General features: G+C 74.6%; 3 protein-coding genes across 15 annotated transcripts; 1 reads left to right on the forward strand and 2 right to left on the reverse strand.

Moving 5' to 3' along the window:
- Positions 1-58: 58 nt before the first annotated feature.
- Positions 59-7,863, reverse strand: DGKA (diacylglycerol kinase alpha). 9 transcript variants are annotated; one of them, XM_087771702.1, is made up of 23 exons: positions 7,677-7,863; positions 6,833-6,931; positions 5,824-5,900; positions 5,595-5,727; positions 5,445-5,525; positions 5,317-5,366; positions 5,180-5,254; positions 4,784-5,096; positions 3,596-3,684; positions 2,904-3,023; positions 2,741-2,839; positions 2,547-2,636; positions 2,211-2,305; positions 2,053-2,127; positions 1,890-1,975; positions 1,730-1,819; positions 1,495-1,655; positions 1,352-1,416; positions 1,165-1,255; positions 903-1,092; positions 709-829; positions 567-627; positions 59-439 (listed from the first exon to the last, which is right to left on the reverse strand). In XM_087771702.1, the coding sequence occupies exons 2-23, from the start codon at positions 6,900-6,902 to the stop codon at positions 341-343; spliced, it is 2,331 nt and encodes a 776-aa protein (XP_087627828.1). In that variant the 5' UTR covers positions 6,903-6,931; positions 7,677-7,863; the 3' UTR covers positions 59-340. The 9 variants fall into 9 exon arrangements, with proteins under 9 accessions (XP_087627828.1, XP_087627832.1, XP_087627830.1 ...); XM_087771706.1 differs by lacking the exon at positions 7,677-7,863 and having other exon boundaries at positions 2,211-2,284; positions 4,784-4,901; positions 4,977-5,096; positions 6,833-6,990; XM_087771704.1 differs by lacking the exon at positions 7,677-7,863 and having other exon boundaries at positions 2,211-2,284; positions 6,833-6,990.
- A 209-nt stretch (positions 7,864-8,072) lies between these two features.
- Positions 8,073-11,212, forward strand: PYM1 (PYM1 exon junction complex associated factor). Its single transcript, XM_087771797.1, has 3 exons — positions 8,073-9,087; positions 9,822-9,915; positions 10,541-11,212. Exons 1-3 carry the CDS (start codon positions 8,961-8,963, stop codon positions 11,055-11,057), a joined length of 738 nt encoding a protein of 245 aa, XP_087627923.1. The 5' UTR covers positions 8,073-8,960; the 3' UTR covers positions 11,058-11,212.
- Positions 11,213-11,216: 4 nt separating this feature from the next.
- LOC148053948 (transmembrane protein 198-like) lies at positions 11,217-15,016 on the reverse strand. 5 transcript variants are annotated; one of them, XM_087771742.1, is made up of 5 exons: positions 14,870-15,002; positions 14,177-14,307; positions 13,222-13,797; positions 12,686-12,834; positions 11,217-12,190 (listed from the first exon to the last, which is right to left on the reverse strand). In XM_087771742.1, exons 2-5 carry the CDS (start codon positions 14,295-14,297, stop codon positions 11,246-11,248), a joined length of 1,791 nt encoding a protein of 596 aa, XP_087627868.1. In that variant the 5' UTR covers positions 14,298-14,307; positions 14,870-15,002; the 3' UTR covers positions 11,217-11,245. The 5 variants fall into 5 exon arrangements, with proteins under 5 accessions (XP_087627868.1, XP_087627869.1, XP_087627871.1 ...); XM_087771744.1 differs by having other exon boundaries at positions 12,053-12,617; positions 14,870-15,000; XM_087771743.1 differs by lacking the exon at positions 14,177-14,307 and having other exon boundaries at positions 14,870-15,016.
- Between the last annotated feature and the right edge of the window lie 2 nt (positions 15,017-15,018).

The raw sequence follows: 15,018 nt of genomic DNA on the forward strand, positions 1-15,018 counted from the left end.
ACCCGCGTCCCGCTGGGGGGCCGGGGCTGAGCCCCCCGGTCGGCACAGCCAGCGCCCGTCTCATCACCGGCTTTATTACTGCAAGAGGCACTTGAAATGGGGGGGAGGGAGGCGGTAATAAATAGGGTGGGGGTCCCGGTGGGGCGGGGGGCTCCGGCCACCGCGGCACGCACGGGGGGGCCTCGCGCAGCCCACCACCACCCTGGCACGGCGCCCGCGGGCTCCGAGCACCCCTGGGTGCGGGGGGGGCACGGCTGCCGCCCGCCGCTGACGGGGACACACGGGGGGTTTGGTCCGTGTCCCCTGCCTGGGCGCAGCTCGGGGGGGCCTCCCCGGCCCCTCACGCCTCGGGGGGCCCCTTCTTGAGGCCGAAGAAGCTGGAGGAGCGGGGCGGCGCGGCCATGAGCATCGGCGTCTGGTTCTTGTGGGTGATCTTGATCTGCAAGAGAAGAGGCCGGGGCTGGGGGGGCCGGGGGGGCTCCAACACCCTGGGGGTCCCCGAGGTGCTCGGCGAGGGCAGGGGGCCGCCGGCACACGGGGGCTGGGAGGGGCGGGGGTCCCCGTACCGTGCAGGGCGGCTGCATCCAGGGCTCCCCGTCGATCTGCATGGGCAGGGGCTTCAGCGTCCTGCAGAAAAACCCCAGAACCCCCTCCCCAGCTCAGTCGGTGCCGCAGCCCGGCCCCCCCGGCCCCCGGCCCCCCGCTCACCGCAGGGTGATCTCGGAGCAGGTCGCCAGCCGCTTGCCCGCGCTCTTCAGCCCAGTGTAGATCTGCCCCATCTCCAGCACCCCCTCCAGTCCCACCACCTCCAGCCGCCGGTCGCTCAGGTCTGGGGGGCAGAGGCGGGGGTCAGGGCGGGGCGGGGGGGGCCGAGGAAGGAGGCGGGGGGGGGTCCCACGCACCCTGCACGCAGGTCTTGAGGGTCTCGGCGTCAGTGATGGCCGGGGGCTGCCCGGCGCCCGCTGCCCTCCTCGCCTCCCCCAGCGCCCGCTTGGTCTCGCCCCAGAGGTTGGAGCCTCCGTGCATGCTGGGGATGTTCAGCACCGCCAGCCCCGCCAGGGCCCCGCTCAGGTCCAGGGGGGTCCCGCAGCACTGGGGGGGACGCGCAGGCACGTCAGGGCACGGCGGGCAGCCCCGGCCCCCCCGGGACGGGGGACCCCTCACCTCCACGCTCAGGCACTCCTTGAGCTTCTTGCAGGTGGCGAAGATGGTCTCGGAGGTGGCGAACTCGAGGTACCACAGCTTGTTCTTCATCCTGGGGGGGGGGACGCGGCGTGAGGGGCCGGGGGGACGCGGGGGGACATGGGGGGACGCGGGGGGATGCGGGGGGACGGCCCCGTCCCCCACCCACCTGCTATTGAACTTCTCCGGGTACTTCTCCCGCATGACGTGGAAGCGGTGGGCGATGGAGGCGTCCTGGGGGGGGGCGGAGGGGGGGTGAGGCCCTGGGGGGGCGATGCGCCCCCCGCCCCGCCGCCCCCTCGCCCCACGCACCACCCCGATGGAGAAGTAGTTGTTGATGATCTCGTAGGGCACCGGGTCCCCCGCGGCCGCCGGGTCCTCGGGCAGCACCTGCAGCTGCCATCGGTCCATCTGCACCAGGCTGCCGCCCTCCAGCTCCCGCAGGATCTTCACCAGGTCCTCCCCGGCGTAGCCTGCGGGGGGGGGGGCCGTGGGACGGGGCGGGGGCCCCGGGGCTGCCCGTGCCCCCCAGCCCTGCCCCACTCACCCCCGCCCCAGCGCAGGCAGCGGGCCAGGTCGTTGCCGGTCCCCAGGGGCAGCACGGCCACGGGGGGCCGGCGGGGCAGGTTGGCTTTATCTGCAAGGAGAGGGGGGGTCAGGGGGCTTGGGGGGGGCCTGCGCCCCCCGGGGGGGTGGGCAGCACCCACCGATGGCGTCCAGGATCCAGCCCACGGTGCCGTCCCCGCCGCACACCAGGATCCGAAAATCTGGCACATCCCGGAAGAAATTGAGCCTGGGAGGGAGAAAGGGGGGGGGTCAGGGCAGGATCGGGCCCCCCCGGGCACCCCGCTGCCCCCTGGCCCCGCTCACCCGGGCGTGGGTCCTCCCTGCTGCAGGTTATAAACCTGCCGGGGGTTGAGCAGGTACTGGAACTTCCGTAGCACCCTGGGGGGAGAGGGGAGCTGGGGGTCCCGCGGGGCCGCCGGAACGAGCCCCCCGGCCCCCCCGGCCCCCCGGCCCCCCCTTACCTCTCCCCCTGCTTCCCTCCGCTCTTGGGGTTGACGAAGACGAGGAGCGGGTGGGTGTCGGGGACGGGGCTGACCTGCGGGGTGGGGGGTGAGGGCTGCGCCCCGGCCCCCGGGGACGCGGGGGGACACAGGGAGATGAGGGGGGATGCAGGGGGATGCGGGGGGACATGGGGAGATGTGGGGGGACGCAGGGGGACACGGGGAGATGCGGGGGGACACGGGGAGATGTGGGGGGACGCAGGGGGACACGGGGAGATGCGGGGGGACACAGGGAGATGCGAGGGGATGAGGGGGGATGCAGGGGGATGCGGGGGGACGCGGGGGGCCGTGGCTCACCCGCAGCGCCTGGCCCTCCGGGGTGGTGAAGAACTGCGGCGTCTCCTCCACCGGCGTCCCGCTGCCGTCCCTCTGGCTGTCCTGCCTCTCCTGCGGGCACCGGCGGCACCTCCGGCTCAGGGGGGCCCGGGGGGGGGCAGCCTCCCCGCAGGGGGGCCCGGCAGCACCCGGGGGACCCCCAGGACCCCACTCACCAGCAGGACGGGGTAGATGGCGGCGGGGGGCAGGACGTGGTCCCGCAGGACCCCGCAGTCGCAGGCGGGGGGCACGAGGGGCTGGCATTCCTCGTGGATCTGGGGGCGGAGCGGGGTGAGGGCGGCCGGGGGGCGGCGGGGGCCCCCCCGGGGCCGCACCCACCTTCAGGTGGCACCAGACGCAGTGCAGCCCCGTCAGGCTCTGGAAGCTCTTGATCTTCTTCTGGCACTTGCCGCACTTGCTGGCCTCGCAGCCGCCCTTCACCCAGACGTGGGCCTGGACCTGCGCACAGGCCCCCGGCGTCACCCGCGTCACCGCCCGCGTCACCCCCAGGGTGGGGGCCGGGGGCGCTCGGACACTGGGGTCCCCCCTGTGTGGGGCGGGTGGGGCGGACGGATGGGTGGGGAGGGTGGATGGACGGGTGGACGGACGGACAAATGCATGACGGACGGATGCACAGCTTGACAGAGGAGCAGACGGACGGACAGACGGATGGACGCACGGAAAGACGGACGCGCGGACAAGCCGCCGGGTGGCAGGAGGTGGCTGGGTGGGTGGGCGGGCAGGCGGAGCAACAGGCACGTGGACAGAAGGACGGGCGGGCGGGCAGACAGACGGACGGTCAGACACACAAGTGGGCGGGTGGACAGACAGACGGACGGTCAGAGAGATGGGCGGGCGGGCGGGCGGATGGACAGAGAGGCTGACGGCTGGGCAGGCAGGCAGGTGGACAGACGGACGGTCAGACAGACGGGTGGACGGGCGGATGGACAGAGGGGCGGACAGCCGGGCAGGCGGGCAGGTAGACAGACGGACGGTCAGACAGACGGTCGGACAGACGGACGGCCACTCACGCCGGCCTCCCTGCGGGACTTGGCGTAGGTGCTGATGCAGCTGGGCGGGGCCCGGCGGGCGCAGCGCTCGTGCACCGTGAACTTGCAGACTGGGATGGGTGGGGCAGGGGCGGGGCTCAGCCCGGGCCCCACCCACACCCCCCCCGACCAATCACATCACCACCACGTCCAGCCGGCCAGCCAATGGCAGCCCACCCTCACAGCTCATTGGCTGGCTTTGAGGAGGGTGAGGCTTATGCACCGACCACGCCCATGTGGGTGGGGCAGGGCGGGGCTTCTCCGCAGCTGGAGGGGGCGGAGCCTCCTGCAACAGCTGGATCCGGAGCATCCCCGCCCTGTCCCCGCCACCGCAGCCCTGTCCCCACCCTGTCCCTGTCCCCGTCCCATCCCCACCCCGTCCCCGTCCCGTCCCCACTCCTGTCCTCACCCCTGTCGCCAGCCCCATCCCTGTCCCATCCCCATCCCCACTGCATCCCTGTCCCTGTCCTGTCCCCACCCCTGTCCCATCCCTGTCCCCACCCCGTCCCATCCCCATCCCATTGCCACCCCTGTCCCCATCCCGTTGCCACCCCGTCCCCACCCTTGTCCCGTCCCCATCCCTGTCCCCACCCCTGTCCCATCCCCATCCCGTTGCCACCCCTGTCCCCATCCCATTGCCATCCCCATCCCCATCCTGTTGCCATCCCCATCCCCATCCCGTTGCCACCCCTGTCCCCACCCTTGTCCCGTCCCCATCCCTGTCCCCACCCCTGTCCCATCCCCATCCCGTTGCCACCCCTGTCCCCATCCCATTGCCATCCCCATCCCCATCCTGTTGCCATCCCCATCCCCATCCCGTTGCCACCCCTGTCCCCACCCTTGTCCCGTCCCCCTCCCTGTCCCCCCCCCTGTCCCATCCCCATCCCGTTGCCATCCCTGTCCCCATCCTGTCCCCATCCCCATCCCGTTGCCATCCCTGTCCCCATCCCCGTCCCCATCCCATTGCCACCCCTGTCCCCATCCCTGTCCCCATCCCCATCCCGTTGCCATCCCGGTCCCCATCCCTGTCCCATCCCAGTCCCCATCCCGTTGCCACCCCTGTCCCCACCCTTGTCCCATCCCCATCCCGTTGCCATCCCCATCCCCATCCCTGTCCCACCCCTGTCCCCATCCCGCTGCCATCCCTGTCCTGTCCCCGTCCCCGCTCACAGGTGCAGCACAGCCCCTGCTTGCGCAGCCCCACCAGCAGCGTCTCGCACACGTTGCAGTACGCGGGGCGGTTGAAGTGCTTCAGGCGCCACATGTGCTGCCCGTCGTCCTTCATGTGCTGGGGGACGGGGGACGGGCTCAGGGGGGCCCGGCGCGGCGGGGGGGCCCGGCGCGGCGGCACCCCGGCACTCACCACCTCCAGCCCCAGCAGCACCAGCAGCGGGATGTTGGTGACCCCCCCGCGGAGCCACTCGGCCAGCGACACCGCCCCGCTGCCGTCGTAGTCGATCTCCCGCATCATCTCCTGCAGGATCTGGGGGGGACGCGGGGCTCGGGGGGGGCGCGGGGCTGGGGGGGGGCAGCCCCCCGCCACCCCGGCGTCCCAGCTCCGCTCACCGGCTTCAGCTCCGTCACGTCCCAGTCCAGGTACTGGGCCACCCGCATCATCTGGGTGATGATCCGATCCACCTCCTGGGGGGAGAGCGTCAGCGCGGGGGGGGGTCCCGCCGCAGCCCCCCCTCCCCGCTGCTCACCGAGCTGTCCAGGAGCCCGTTCCCGTCCTTGTCGTACAGCTTGAAGGTGACTGCGGGGGGACAGCGGGGTGCGGTGACGCCGGCGGGTCCCGGGGACCCCCGAGCCCCCCCCGAGCCCCCCCACTCACACTCCAGCTTGTCCTCGGGGCGTCCCCCCTCCAGCAGCGAGAAGTAGCAGGAGACGTCGTTAATGCAGACGAGGTCGCTGCCTGCGGGGAGAGACCCCCGTGAGGCCCCCGGGGCGCCCCGGCCCCCCCGGGCCCCCCGGCCCCCCTCACCGGCCCCGCTGCCCGGCGGCCCCGCGGCCCCGCTCTGGAAGGAGGCGAAGAGATGGCGGCAGAGCGGCTCGGGGACGTCGTCCGCCTCCAGGTAACTGCGCAGGAACAGCGTGAACCCCTCGAAGTCGACGCACTGCGGGGGGGGGGGGCCACAGTCGGGATGGGGGGGCCCAGGCGCAGCCCCCCGCGTCGGGGCCGTCCCGGGGACAGGGGGGTGCCGGGGCCTCACCTCGCCCTGGCGGTGCTGCGACAGGGCCCCGCCGCTGTAGAAATCCCGCAGCACGTCCTGCACCTTCCTGCTGCTGTCTGCGGGCAGAGGCGCCGGCGAGGACGCTCCGGTGCCTGCGCACGCGTGCGACCCCCGTCCCGACGTGTGACCCCCCCCGTCCCAACACGCGTGCACGCGGGCAAGCTTGTGCTGGCACGCGGGTGAGGCTGCCGTGTCAGGCGCGCGCATGCGTGCGAAGCTGCTGCAGAGCGTGCCCGTGCATGCAAAGCCGCCCCACTGCGTGCAGACGCGTGCGAGGCCAGCCCCGTGCGTGCAAAGCCACCGTCACGCATGCTCACGCATGCAAGGCCACCCCCACACGTGCACACGGGGGTGTGAGGCTGCCCCCGTGCACGCACACGCGTGCAAAGCCACCCCCACGCGTGGACACAGACATGTGAAGCCACCCCCATGCACGCACACGCGTGCAGAGCCACCCCCATGCATGCACAAAGGCGTGGGAGGGCACCTCATGCGTGCATGCATGCATGCACACACATGTACAGCCACTCCCACGCATGCACATGTGTGCACAGCCACCCCACACGTGCACACACGCACAGAGCCACTGCACGCATGCACGCAGGTGTGTGAGGCCACCTCATGCATGCGTACATGCATGCACATGCATGCACAGCCACCCCACGCATGCACACAGACATGCGAGGCTGACCCCACGCATGCACACGCGTGCACAGCCACCCCATGCATGCACACAGACAAGCGAAGCCACCCCACGCATGCACACGCGTGCACAGCCACCCCCACGCATGCACACAGACAAGCGAAGCCACCCCACGCATGCACACGCGTGCACAGCCACCCCCAAACGCCCCCGCAGGCCGGCGAGGCCACCCCCGTGCACGCACACGCGTGCCCGCAGATGCGTCAACCCACTCCCGTGCACACGCACACGCGTGTACGGGCGCACGCGGGGTCCCCACGCGCGCGTGCGTCCCCCAACACTCACAGTCCAGGTACTTCTGCAGCTGGGCAAACTCCTGGGGGCTAAGGGTGGCCCAGTCCGGGCTCTCCTCCATGGCTGCCTGACGCTGCCTGCAGGCAGGAGCTGCGACACGGGGACGCCCACGACGTTGCGACGGGGGACGGGAAAGGGGGTGCGTTGGGGGCGTTCGCCCCCAACGCACCCCCTTTCCCGTCCCCCGTCGCAGCCAGGTCGCGGCCGCCCGCAACCGGCAGCACCGTTCGCCCCGGGGCCGCACACGCCAACGTCACGCGTGTACGGCCCCGCCGTGGGTTGAGCTTTGAACCCCAGATGGGGAACGGCGCCCGGGGGGGGGGGGGGAAGCGCCCATGGGTGGTGGTGGGGGGGGTCTCCATCCCTCTGGGCACCCCACGGGTGGGACCCCCCCCCCACGGGTGGGACCCCCCCCCCACGGGTGGGACCCCCCCCCGGTGCTGTCGCTGCTCGGTGGGCGCCCGCGGGGACACGGTTGGCGGCTCGGGGCGGGGTGGGGGGGGGGACGGGACACGGGGACGCTGCCACCCCCGTGGGAGCCCCACGGGGCTGAGTCACGTCGGGATTGGGACCCGCCCAGCCCCACGCCCCGGTGGCGGCGGGGGGGGGGAACTGGAACCGGGAGCAGCACCGGGCCCCCCCCCCCCCCCCGTGCTGCCCCGGGACCGGGGGACACGGAACCCCCCCGCGGTTTGACGGGGACCCCGTGGCAGCGGCACCGGTACCGGTCGCCCCGTCCCTGCGCCGGGGCATCCCCGGTGCCTCTTCCTTCCCCTTCCCGGCCCCGGTGCTCCCATCCCGCCGGAGCCCCCCCGGCCCCGCTCCCGGCCGGTACCTGGCGCGTCCCGCGGCGGCTGCTCGGGGCCCGGCCCCGTGACATCACGGCCCGGCGGGGCGGGGGCGGCACCGGCCGCACGTGCCGCCGGGGGGGGTGGGGGGGCGGCACCCGGGCGCGCTGCCTGCTGCTGCCTGCTCCTGCCCTGCCCGCAGCCCTGCCCGCCGCTGCGCCCCCCCCCCCCCCCGTGCCCACGCAGCGGGGCCGCCGGCGGCCCCTCCCGGGGCGGGGGGGGGGCTCGGGGGGTCCCGGTTCCCCGCGGGGGCGGGAGCAGGGCCCGGCTCCCCCCCCCCCCCCCCCCGAGGCGGGAAATCCCCCCCGGCGGCTGCGGGGGCGGGAAGCGGCGGCCGCCGGGGCGCGGGGCGGGGCCCCCCCCGCCCCCCCCCCCCCCCCCCGTGGGCCCGCCCCGGCCCCCGCGCCCCGGGACCCCCGCGTGCCCCCGCCACGGTTGGGGGGGGGGGGATCCCCATGGCGGGGGTGGGATGGGACCCCCGAGCCGCCCCGCCGCGGGGTCTGAGCCCGGCCCGGGGGGGTCCCGATCCCGGGGGGGGGGGGGTCCTGGCCCTGGGGGAGGGGCCCGATCCCGGAGTAGGGGCCCGATCCCGGCGGGGGGGGGGGGGGGCCGATCCCATGGGGGGATCCCGATCCCGTGGAGGGGGGGTCCTGGCTCCGGGGGAGGGTCCCGATCCCGTGGGGGGGATCCCGATCCCGGGAGCAGGTCCCGATGCCAGCGGGGGGTCCCGGCCCCAGGGGGGGTCTCGATCCCATGTGAGGGTCCTGGCCCCGTGAGGGGCTCCCGATCCCGGGGTGGGGTCCCGATCCCGGGAGGGGCTCCCGATCCCGGGGGGGGGGGTCCCCCATCCCCGGGGGGGGTCCCGGCCCCGGAGGAGGGGCCCGATCCCGGCGGGGTCCGCGCTCCCCCCGCGCCGGCGCCGCTTCCTCCTCCCCCGCCGTTATCTCGGGCTGCGATCGGGGACGGCGGTGGCGGTTTGGGGGTTGCCGTCCCACAGGCGCTCCCGGTGAACCTCAGCGGACGGCGGGGGTCGGACGTGGCCCCTCCGCCACGGGGGACGCGGCCCTGACCCCCCCCGGGCCCGCAGCCGTGTCCCGGGGACCGGGGCCGTTTGGGGACCCCGCGGTGGCCACGGCGATGGGCCCCGGCGGGGGAGGAGGGGGGGCTCCGGCCTGGCACCCCCGGCCCGGGGTCACCATGGCAACCGCTCCCCTCCGGTGGAATGGGTGGTCCCCGGTGCACACCGGGAGCGCTGCCCCTTTAAAAACAAAATGGCCGCCGGCTCCGCGGCCGCGCCCGGCCGCTGCCGCCGCCGCCGCCACTTCCGGGGCGGGGCCCGGAGGCCGGAAGTGTGTCGCGCTCGCAAGATGGCGACTCCCTATGTGACTGACGAGACCGGTGAGTGCGGCCCGGCCCGGCGCCGTGGGGCGGGCGGCTCTCGTGGGGCCGGGGCGTCCCCCGGATCCGTAGCGCGGGACCCCACCCCGGTCGCTGTGGGGCAGGCGCCGCCCGGTGCCCGCGGGGCCGGCTCTCCCCCCGCTCCCCGTGGGGCCGGTCCCGTCCCCCGCCCCTGTGGGGGGGCTCCCTTCTCCCTGTGGGCCTGGGCCGCGGCCCCGTCTCTGTGGGGCTGGGCCCACCTCGTTCCCTGCACCCTGGTGGCTGTGGTGTCCCGCTGTCCCCACCCCGGTCCTGGGGCGTGGGGGGCCCCCGTGGGGCCTGTATGGGGCGTCCCGGGGCCCCGGCGGGGTGTGTGGGGTGTCCTGGAGCCCCGGCGGGGTGTGTGGGGTGTTCTGGAGCCCCCGTGGTGTGTCCCGGGGCCTGTGTGGGGCGTCCCGGGGCTCCAGTGGAGCGTGAGGGTTGTCCTGGGGTCCCCATGGGGTGACCCGGGGCCTGTGTGGGGTGTCCCGGGGCTCTGGTGGGGTGTGTGGGGTGTGCTGGAGTCCCCGTGGGGTGTGTGGGGTGTCCTGGGGTCCCCATGGGGTGTCCTGCGGCCTGTGTGCAGTGTCCTGGAGCCCCCATGGGATGTGTGGGGTGTCCTGGGGCTCCGGTGGGGTGCGTAGAGTGTCCTGGGCACCCCGTGGGGAGCGTGGGGCCCCCCAGGGCCGCTAGCCAACGGCGCCTTGGCCCCGCAGGGAAGTACATCGCCTCCACGCAGCGCCCCGACGGCACCTGGCGGAAGCAGCGGCGGGTGAAGGAGGGCTACGTGCCCCAGGAGGAGGTGCCGGTGTAAGTGGGGCAGGCGGCCGGGGGAAAGGGGGGGGCTCCCCCTCCGGGGCTGGGGTGTGCCGCGCCGCGAGAGGGGAGCGGAGCCGCCGGAGCGTCCCGTCCCGTGCCCAGGCACCCCGGACCTCGGCCCCGCGACGCCGAGGGCTGCGCGTGCCGGGTTACGTCTTGAGGTCTCAGTCTCTTTCCAGGTGCCCGAGCAATTCCGACCCCCTCACCCCTACCCCATAAGCCGCGTCCTGCCGGTACGTATCGACTCCCATCCTCCCCGGGGTGGCCGCGCGGGTCCGCGCTGTCCCGCCGCCGCGAGGAGGACCCCGAGCGGAGGCGTCTGCCGGGGCGCGGAGCTCGGCAGCGGTGACCCGCTCTGAGGGCGGCCGCTCGGCCGCGGTGTGGTGGAGGGGGCAGAGCCCGCCGGTCCCTCTGGCCCCGGGGCAGAGCCAGGCACGGGGGCTGCTCCGCGGCGGAGGTTTTGCTGGAGGCACTGAGCGGTCCCGGGGTTCGGTGATGGGGTGTTTGGCACTGCACCGGGGTCTTTGGCACCGTGCCGGCGTCCTCGGCATCGTCCCGGGGCCCTGCGGAGGGACAGCGGGGGAGAGACGCCTTCACGGGCTCTCGTTCTGTGCAGGTACGAGAATAAATATGTGAAGTTTTTCAAAAGCAAACCCGAGCTGCCCCCGGGGCTGAGCCTGGAGGCCACCGCGCAGCCCGGCAAGCAGCCCGGCAAGGCGGAGAGCGGCGAGACGGGACTGTCCAAGGCGGCGAAAAGGAACTTGAAACGCAAGGAGAAGAGGAAGCAGCAGCAGGAGAAGGGGGAGCGGGAGACAGACGAACTGATCCAGGCGCTGGAGAAGGCCTCCCTGTCGGGGGGCGGCGGCGGCGGGGACAAGGGGCCGCCGGGGGACAGTCGGGCGGCCGCGCCGCAGCCGGCCTGCGGCACCGGGGCCCCCGCCGAGGGGGAAGCCCCCGCCTCGGAGAAGAGCAAGAAGATCAAGAACCTGAAGAAGAAGCTGCGGCAGGTGGAGGAGCTGCAGCAGCGGCTCGACTCGGGGGAGATAAAGCAGCCGACGAAAGAGCAGCTGGAGAAGCTGGGGCGGAGGAAAGCCTTGGAGGAGGAACTGCGGGACCTGGAGCTGGACTCGTAGGGGGGCGCGGGGGCGACCCCGTGCGCAGGCTGCCCGGACTGAGCGCCCGGCCCCGGGGATTTGGTTTGGGCGGGTGCTGTCGGTTATTTTTTTTTTTCCAGAACAGTTGTTCCCAGCTATCGGTGTTAGAAACCCGGCCACTCTCAAATACCTCTCTCCTTTTTTTTTTTTTTTTTTTTTTTTTAATTTTATTTGGGGGGGGGCCGGGCGGAGCCGTGCTGCGTCCAGGGCGGGGCAGCGGCCCCCCGCCCGCTCCTCCCCGGCCCCTCGTGTTCTGTGTTGCGGCCCCTCTCTCTTTCTTTATTTTTAAAAATCATGCAATAATAAAATTGCAGTAGTGACCCGGCGCCGGGAGCTCGGCTCTGCCTTTCCCTGCGCCGGGGGGGCCGCGCTGACGGCAGAGCCCGGCCCTGCCCGAGCCCCGGGGACCGGCTGGAGCCCCCCGGCGGCACCGGGGGGCCTGAGCCCCCTCCCCCCCACGCGACGTCGGCGGGGCTGAGATTGCCAAGGCCGCGAGGTGCGGGCAGCCAGGGACCCAAGTGCCGGGGTGCCGATGGGGGACGCGGCCACGCTGTGGCCCGGAGGGTCCCCGCGGCCCCTGGGGTCCCACGCTGGGGGGCTGGGGGCCAGGTGGTCCCGCTGGGGCAGGGCGGGTGCTGGCAGCCCTGGCGCCGCCGGAGGAGGGCAGGGCATCGCGGTGGCCCCGAGATCGGCCACGTCCTGGGGCTGGGACCCTCTGCCCCCCCACCCTCGTGGCCCCTGGCCCCGCGGCATTGGGCAGAGGGAGGCTCGTCCCGGTGGGGGCCCCGGCACCCACGCGTCCCCTCCCGCCCGCGGCCCCCAGACCCTGCACCGGCTGGAGCCGCCTCTGCACAGGCGGGGTCCCCATCGCCTGCGGCGGTGCCGGGGGGCTCGCGCTGCCCCCCGTGATGCTCTTTAATGCGGCAGCCCCGGTACGAGCCCGGGCTGGGGGCACCGTGGTCCTGCGGGGGGGTCGGGGCAGGGCTGCGGGGCCGGGGAGGCCCCGTGGTGGGGTGAGACCCCCGGTGGGGGGTTAACGCTTTCGGGAGCCCCTGCAGCGGAGCGGGGAGCTGGGCCGGGCCCGCGGTGCGTGCACGGAGTTTGGGTAGGTCCTACAAAAATAAAAGTGGGGCTTTATTTCGAAGGGGGCTCCCCTGGGGCAGGAGCTGGGGCGCGGGGTCGGGGCTGCCCCCAGGCTCTGCCCTCCGTGGGGCTGGCGGGGCCGCAGCGGCCTGCCACGCCGGGGGAGCCCCCATGCCTGGGGGGCCCCAGCACCCACGTGCCCCGAAGCCCCGCCTCCCCACGGCCACACCCTTGGGAGGGGCAGGGCATAGGGCATCTCATTTGCCTATTTAAAGGGGCAGGCACGGCGGGAGTGGGGGGCCCGGGGGCCCCCAAGGCACGTCGGTGGGGCGCAGGGGCTCAGGGGCGGCGGCGGGGCGGGGGCGCGGTGGAGCCGCGGTCGGCGTCGGGGGCGGTGGCGGGGCCCGGCGCGCTCCCGCTCTCCTGCTGCCGGTCGCGCAGGCTCCGGATGTAGCTCTGGGGGGACACGGGGGTCAGCGCGGCCCCGCGGCCGCCGGCGCAGCCCCGCCGGGGCGCGGACTCACCGGGGCCAGCACGTCGCCCGCGTAGCGCTTGACCGGGGGGGGCTTGCGGCGGTAGGTGCCCTCGGGGGGGGCCAGGCTCTGCCGGCGCTTGGCCTCCTTCTGCCGGATGCGCAGCAGCTGCAGCCGCTTCTGCCGCCGGCTGAGGACGACTGCGGGGAGCGGGGGCTGAGCCCTGCGCCGCGGCCCCGTCCCCGGTGACGCCTCTGTCCCCATTGCCTCCAGCACCGCCATCACCGCGGCCACCTCCACCCCTGTCCCCACGGCCGCTCCCGTCCCCACCCCGTCGCCGTCCCATCCCGGTTCCCATCCTCCTCCCCACCGCTGCCACCACCGTCCCCATCTCCTTCCCGGTCCCCTCCTTGCCGTCGTCCCTGGCCCCGCTGCCGCCCCGGGCCCCATCCCCATCCCGTCCCCATTCCACCATCCCGCATCCTTCGCGCGCACCCAGGCGCTGGGACGCCCTCGCCGCTGCCCCCCGGGTGCCCCTGCGGCCCAGCACCCCCCGAGGGAAGGGGGAACCCCCCGTGCCCCCTCACCATCGGTGTGGGAGAAGCCGTCGGCCGTCAGCTTCCACTGGAGCAGGACGGCGAGGAGGCTGAGCGCCGGCCAGGCGCCCAGCACCACCCAGCTGTGCCAGCACAGCGGCCCCGCCGGCGCCAGCCGCAGCCGGTCGTAGACGTAGAGCACCAGTGCCAGCGTCTCCACAAAGTAGTCGGCGCAGACGACGACGACGGCGGCGCCGAAGACGGCGGTGGAGAGGACGGTCAGCGCCTTCGGCCACTGCAGCGCCAGGAGGGCGCAGAGCAGCGCCAGCCCCAGCAGGCTGCCCGCCGGCACCCAGGGGCTCGGCGGCGGCAGCACCGGGGCCGCCGCCACCAGCGCGGCGGTGGCCAGCAGCAGCCCCAGCAGCAGCCCGGTGGTGAAGAGCCCGACGCTGCGCAGCAGCATGGTGACCAGCCCGCAGAGCAGCCCGATGCCCAGGGCGATGCCCGCGCTGGCCTCCAGGCTCAGCTGCGTCTCCAGCACCCGCTCCTTGTAGCACAGGAGGAAGATGACGGTGGAGCCGAAGAGCAGCCCCGAGAGGAACATGATGGCCTTGAAGCAGCGGTACCCTGGCGCGGGCGCGGGGGTGTCACCGGGCGTCCCCGGGGCCATCCCCTTGGCCGTGCCCCCCGCAGCCCCCTCTCCTCGTCCCCCACCGTGGCCCTGCAGAGCCCCTCACCCTCTGCCTGCCGCGCGCCCGCAGCCAGCCCCAGCCCGGGCCCCTGGCCCTGGCCCCCGGCGCTGGCCCCCCCCCGTGCCCCCGGCCGTGCCCCCACCCGTGCCCCCATCCGTGCCCCCACCCGTGTCCTCCCCCCGTGCCCCCCATCCATGTCCCCCATCCGTGCCGCCATCCTTGCCCCCCACCCATGTCCCCCACCCGTGCCCCCACCCGTGTCCCCCCATCCTTGCCCCCCCATGTCCCCCCGGCCCCCCCGCGCCGGCGCCCACCGAAGCAGCCGCAGACGAGGCCGAAGAGGGCTGCGAGGGCCGCGAGGGCGGCGGGGCCGGGCTCCAGGGGGGCGCGGGGCTCCAGGGCGCAGCGGGGCGCGGGGGGGGCGCCGGGCTCCATCGCCCGGGGGCTGCGGGGCCGGGGGGGGGGGCGCTGAGCCCCCCTGCCCCACGCCCCCAAACGGCTGCGGCGCCGCGCGGGGGGCACTGGCGGGGACTGGGGGCACTGGGAGCTACTGGGGACGGCGAGCTGGGGGCGCTGGGAGCACCGGGAGAGGGCACCGGGGGGGAGGCACTGGGGGCACTGGGGGGGGGAACTGGGGGCTACTAGGGACAGGAAACTGGGGGCACTGGGAGGGGGAACTGGGAGCTACAGGAGAGAGCAAGCTGGGGGCACTGGGGGCACTGGGAGGGGGAACTGGGAGCTACTGGGGACAGCAAACTGGGGGCACTGGGAGGGGGAACTGGGAGCTACTGGGGAGAGCAAGCTGGGGGCACTGGGAGCACTGGGAGCTACTGGGGACGGCGAGCTGGGGGCACTGGGAGCTGCTGCGGGGACGGGACGGGGCGGGGGGCGGCGCTGTCCGGGGCTGCCGCGCTGGGGGCACTGGGGGAACTGGGGGCACTGGGAGCGCCGGGGGCTCCGGGCTGGGGCCGCCGCCCGGTCCCGCCGCCGCCCGCCCCGGGACTCACCCGCTCGCCGCCGGTCGCGGGGGTGGCGGTGGGGTCCGGCCCGGCCGCGGAGCCCAGGCGGGGCCGGGAGCGGGGCCGGGGCCGGGGGCGGCCGAGGGGCGAACGGCGGGGAGGGGGCGCTGCCCCTTTAAGGGGCGGGGCACGGGGAT

The sequence above is a fragment of the Nipponia nippon genome, unplaced genomic scaffold (assembly GCF_047370975.1).
Source record: "Nipponia nippon isolate SJK-2023a ecotype South Korea unplaced genomic scaffold, ASM4737097v1 scaffold_35, whole genome shotgun sequence".
Lineage (NCBI taxonomy): Eukaryota > Metazoa > Chordata > Aves > Pelecaniformes > Threskiornithidae > Nipponia > Nipponia nippon.

Bases quoted from the DNA above. Each gene is read 5' to 3' on its own strand.
- DGKA (XM_087771702.1), bottom strand. From the start codon at position 6,902: ATGGAGGAGAGCCCGGACTGGGCCACCCTTAGCCCCCAGGAGTTTGCC. The intron at 5,901-6,832 runs GTGAGTGTTGGG...CTCTGCCCGCAG, and splicing joins GCTGCAGAAGTACCTGGACT to ACAGCAGCAGGAAGGTGCAG. The intron at 628-708 runs GTGAGCGGGGGG...GTTTTTCTGCAG, and splicing joins TGCTCCGAGATCACCCTGCG to GACGCTGAAGCCCCTGCCCA.
- PYM1 (XM_087771797.1), top strand. From the start codon at position 8,961: ATGGCCGCCGGCTCCGCGGCCGCGCCCGGCCGCTGCCGCCGCCGCCGC. The intron at 9,088-9,821 runs GTGAGTGCGGCC...TTGGCCCCGCAG, and splicing joins CTATGTGACTGACGAGACCG to GGAAGTACATCGCCTCCACG. The intron at 9,916-10,540 runs GTAAGTGGGGCA...CGTTCTGTGCAG, and splicing joins CCCCAGGAGGAGGTGCCGGT to GTACGAGAATAAATATGTGA.
- LOC148053948 (XM_087771742.1), bottom strand. From the start codon at position 14,297: ATGGAGCCCGGCGCCCCCCCCGCGCCCCGCTGCGCCCTGGAGCCCCGC. The intron at 13,798-14,176 runs GTGGGCGCCGGC...CGCCCGCGCCAG, and splicing joins CCTCGTCTGCGGCTGCTTCG to GGTACCGCTGCTTCAAGGCC. The intron at 12,835-13,221 runs GTGAGGGGGCAC...CGCTCCCCGCAG, and splicing joins CGGCTTCTCCCACACCGATG to TCGTCCTCAGCCGGCGGCAG.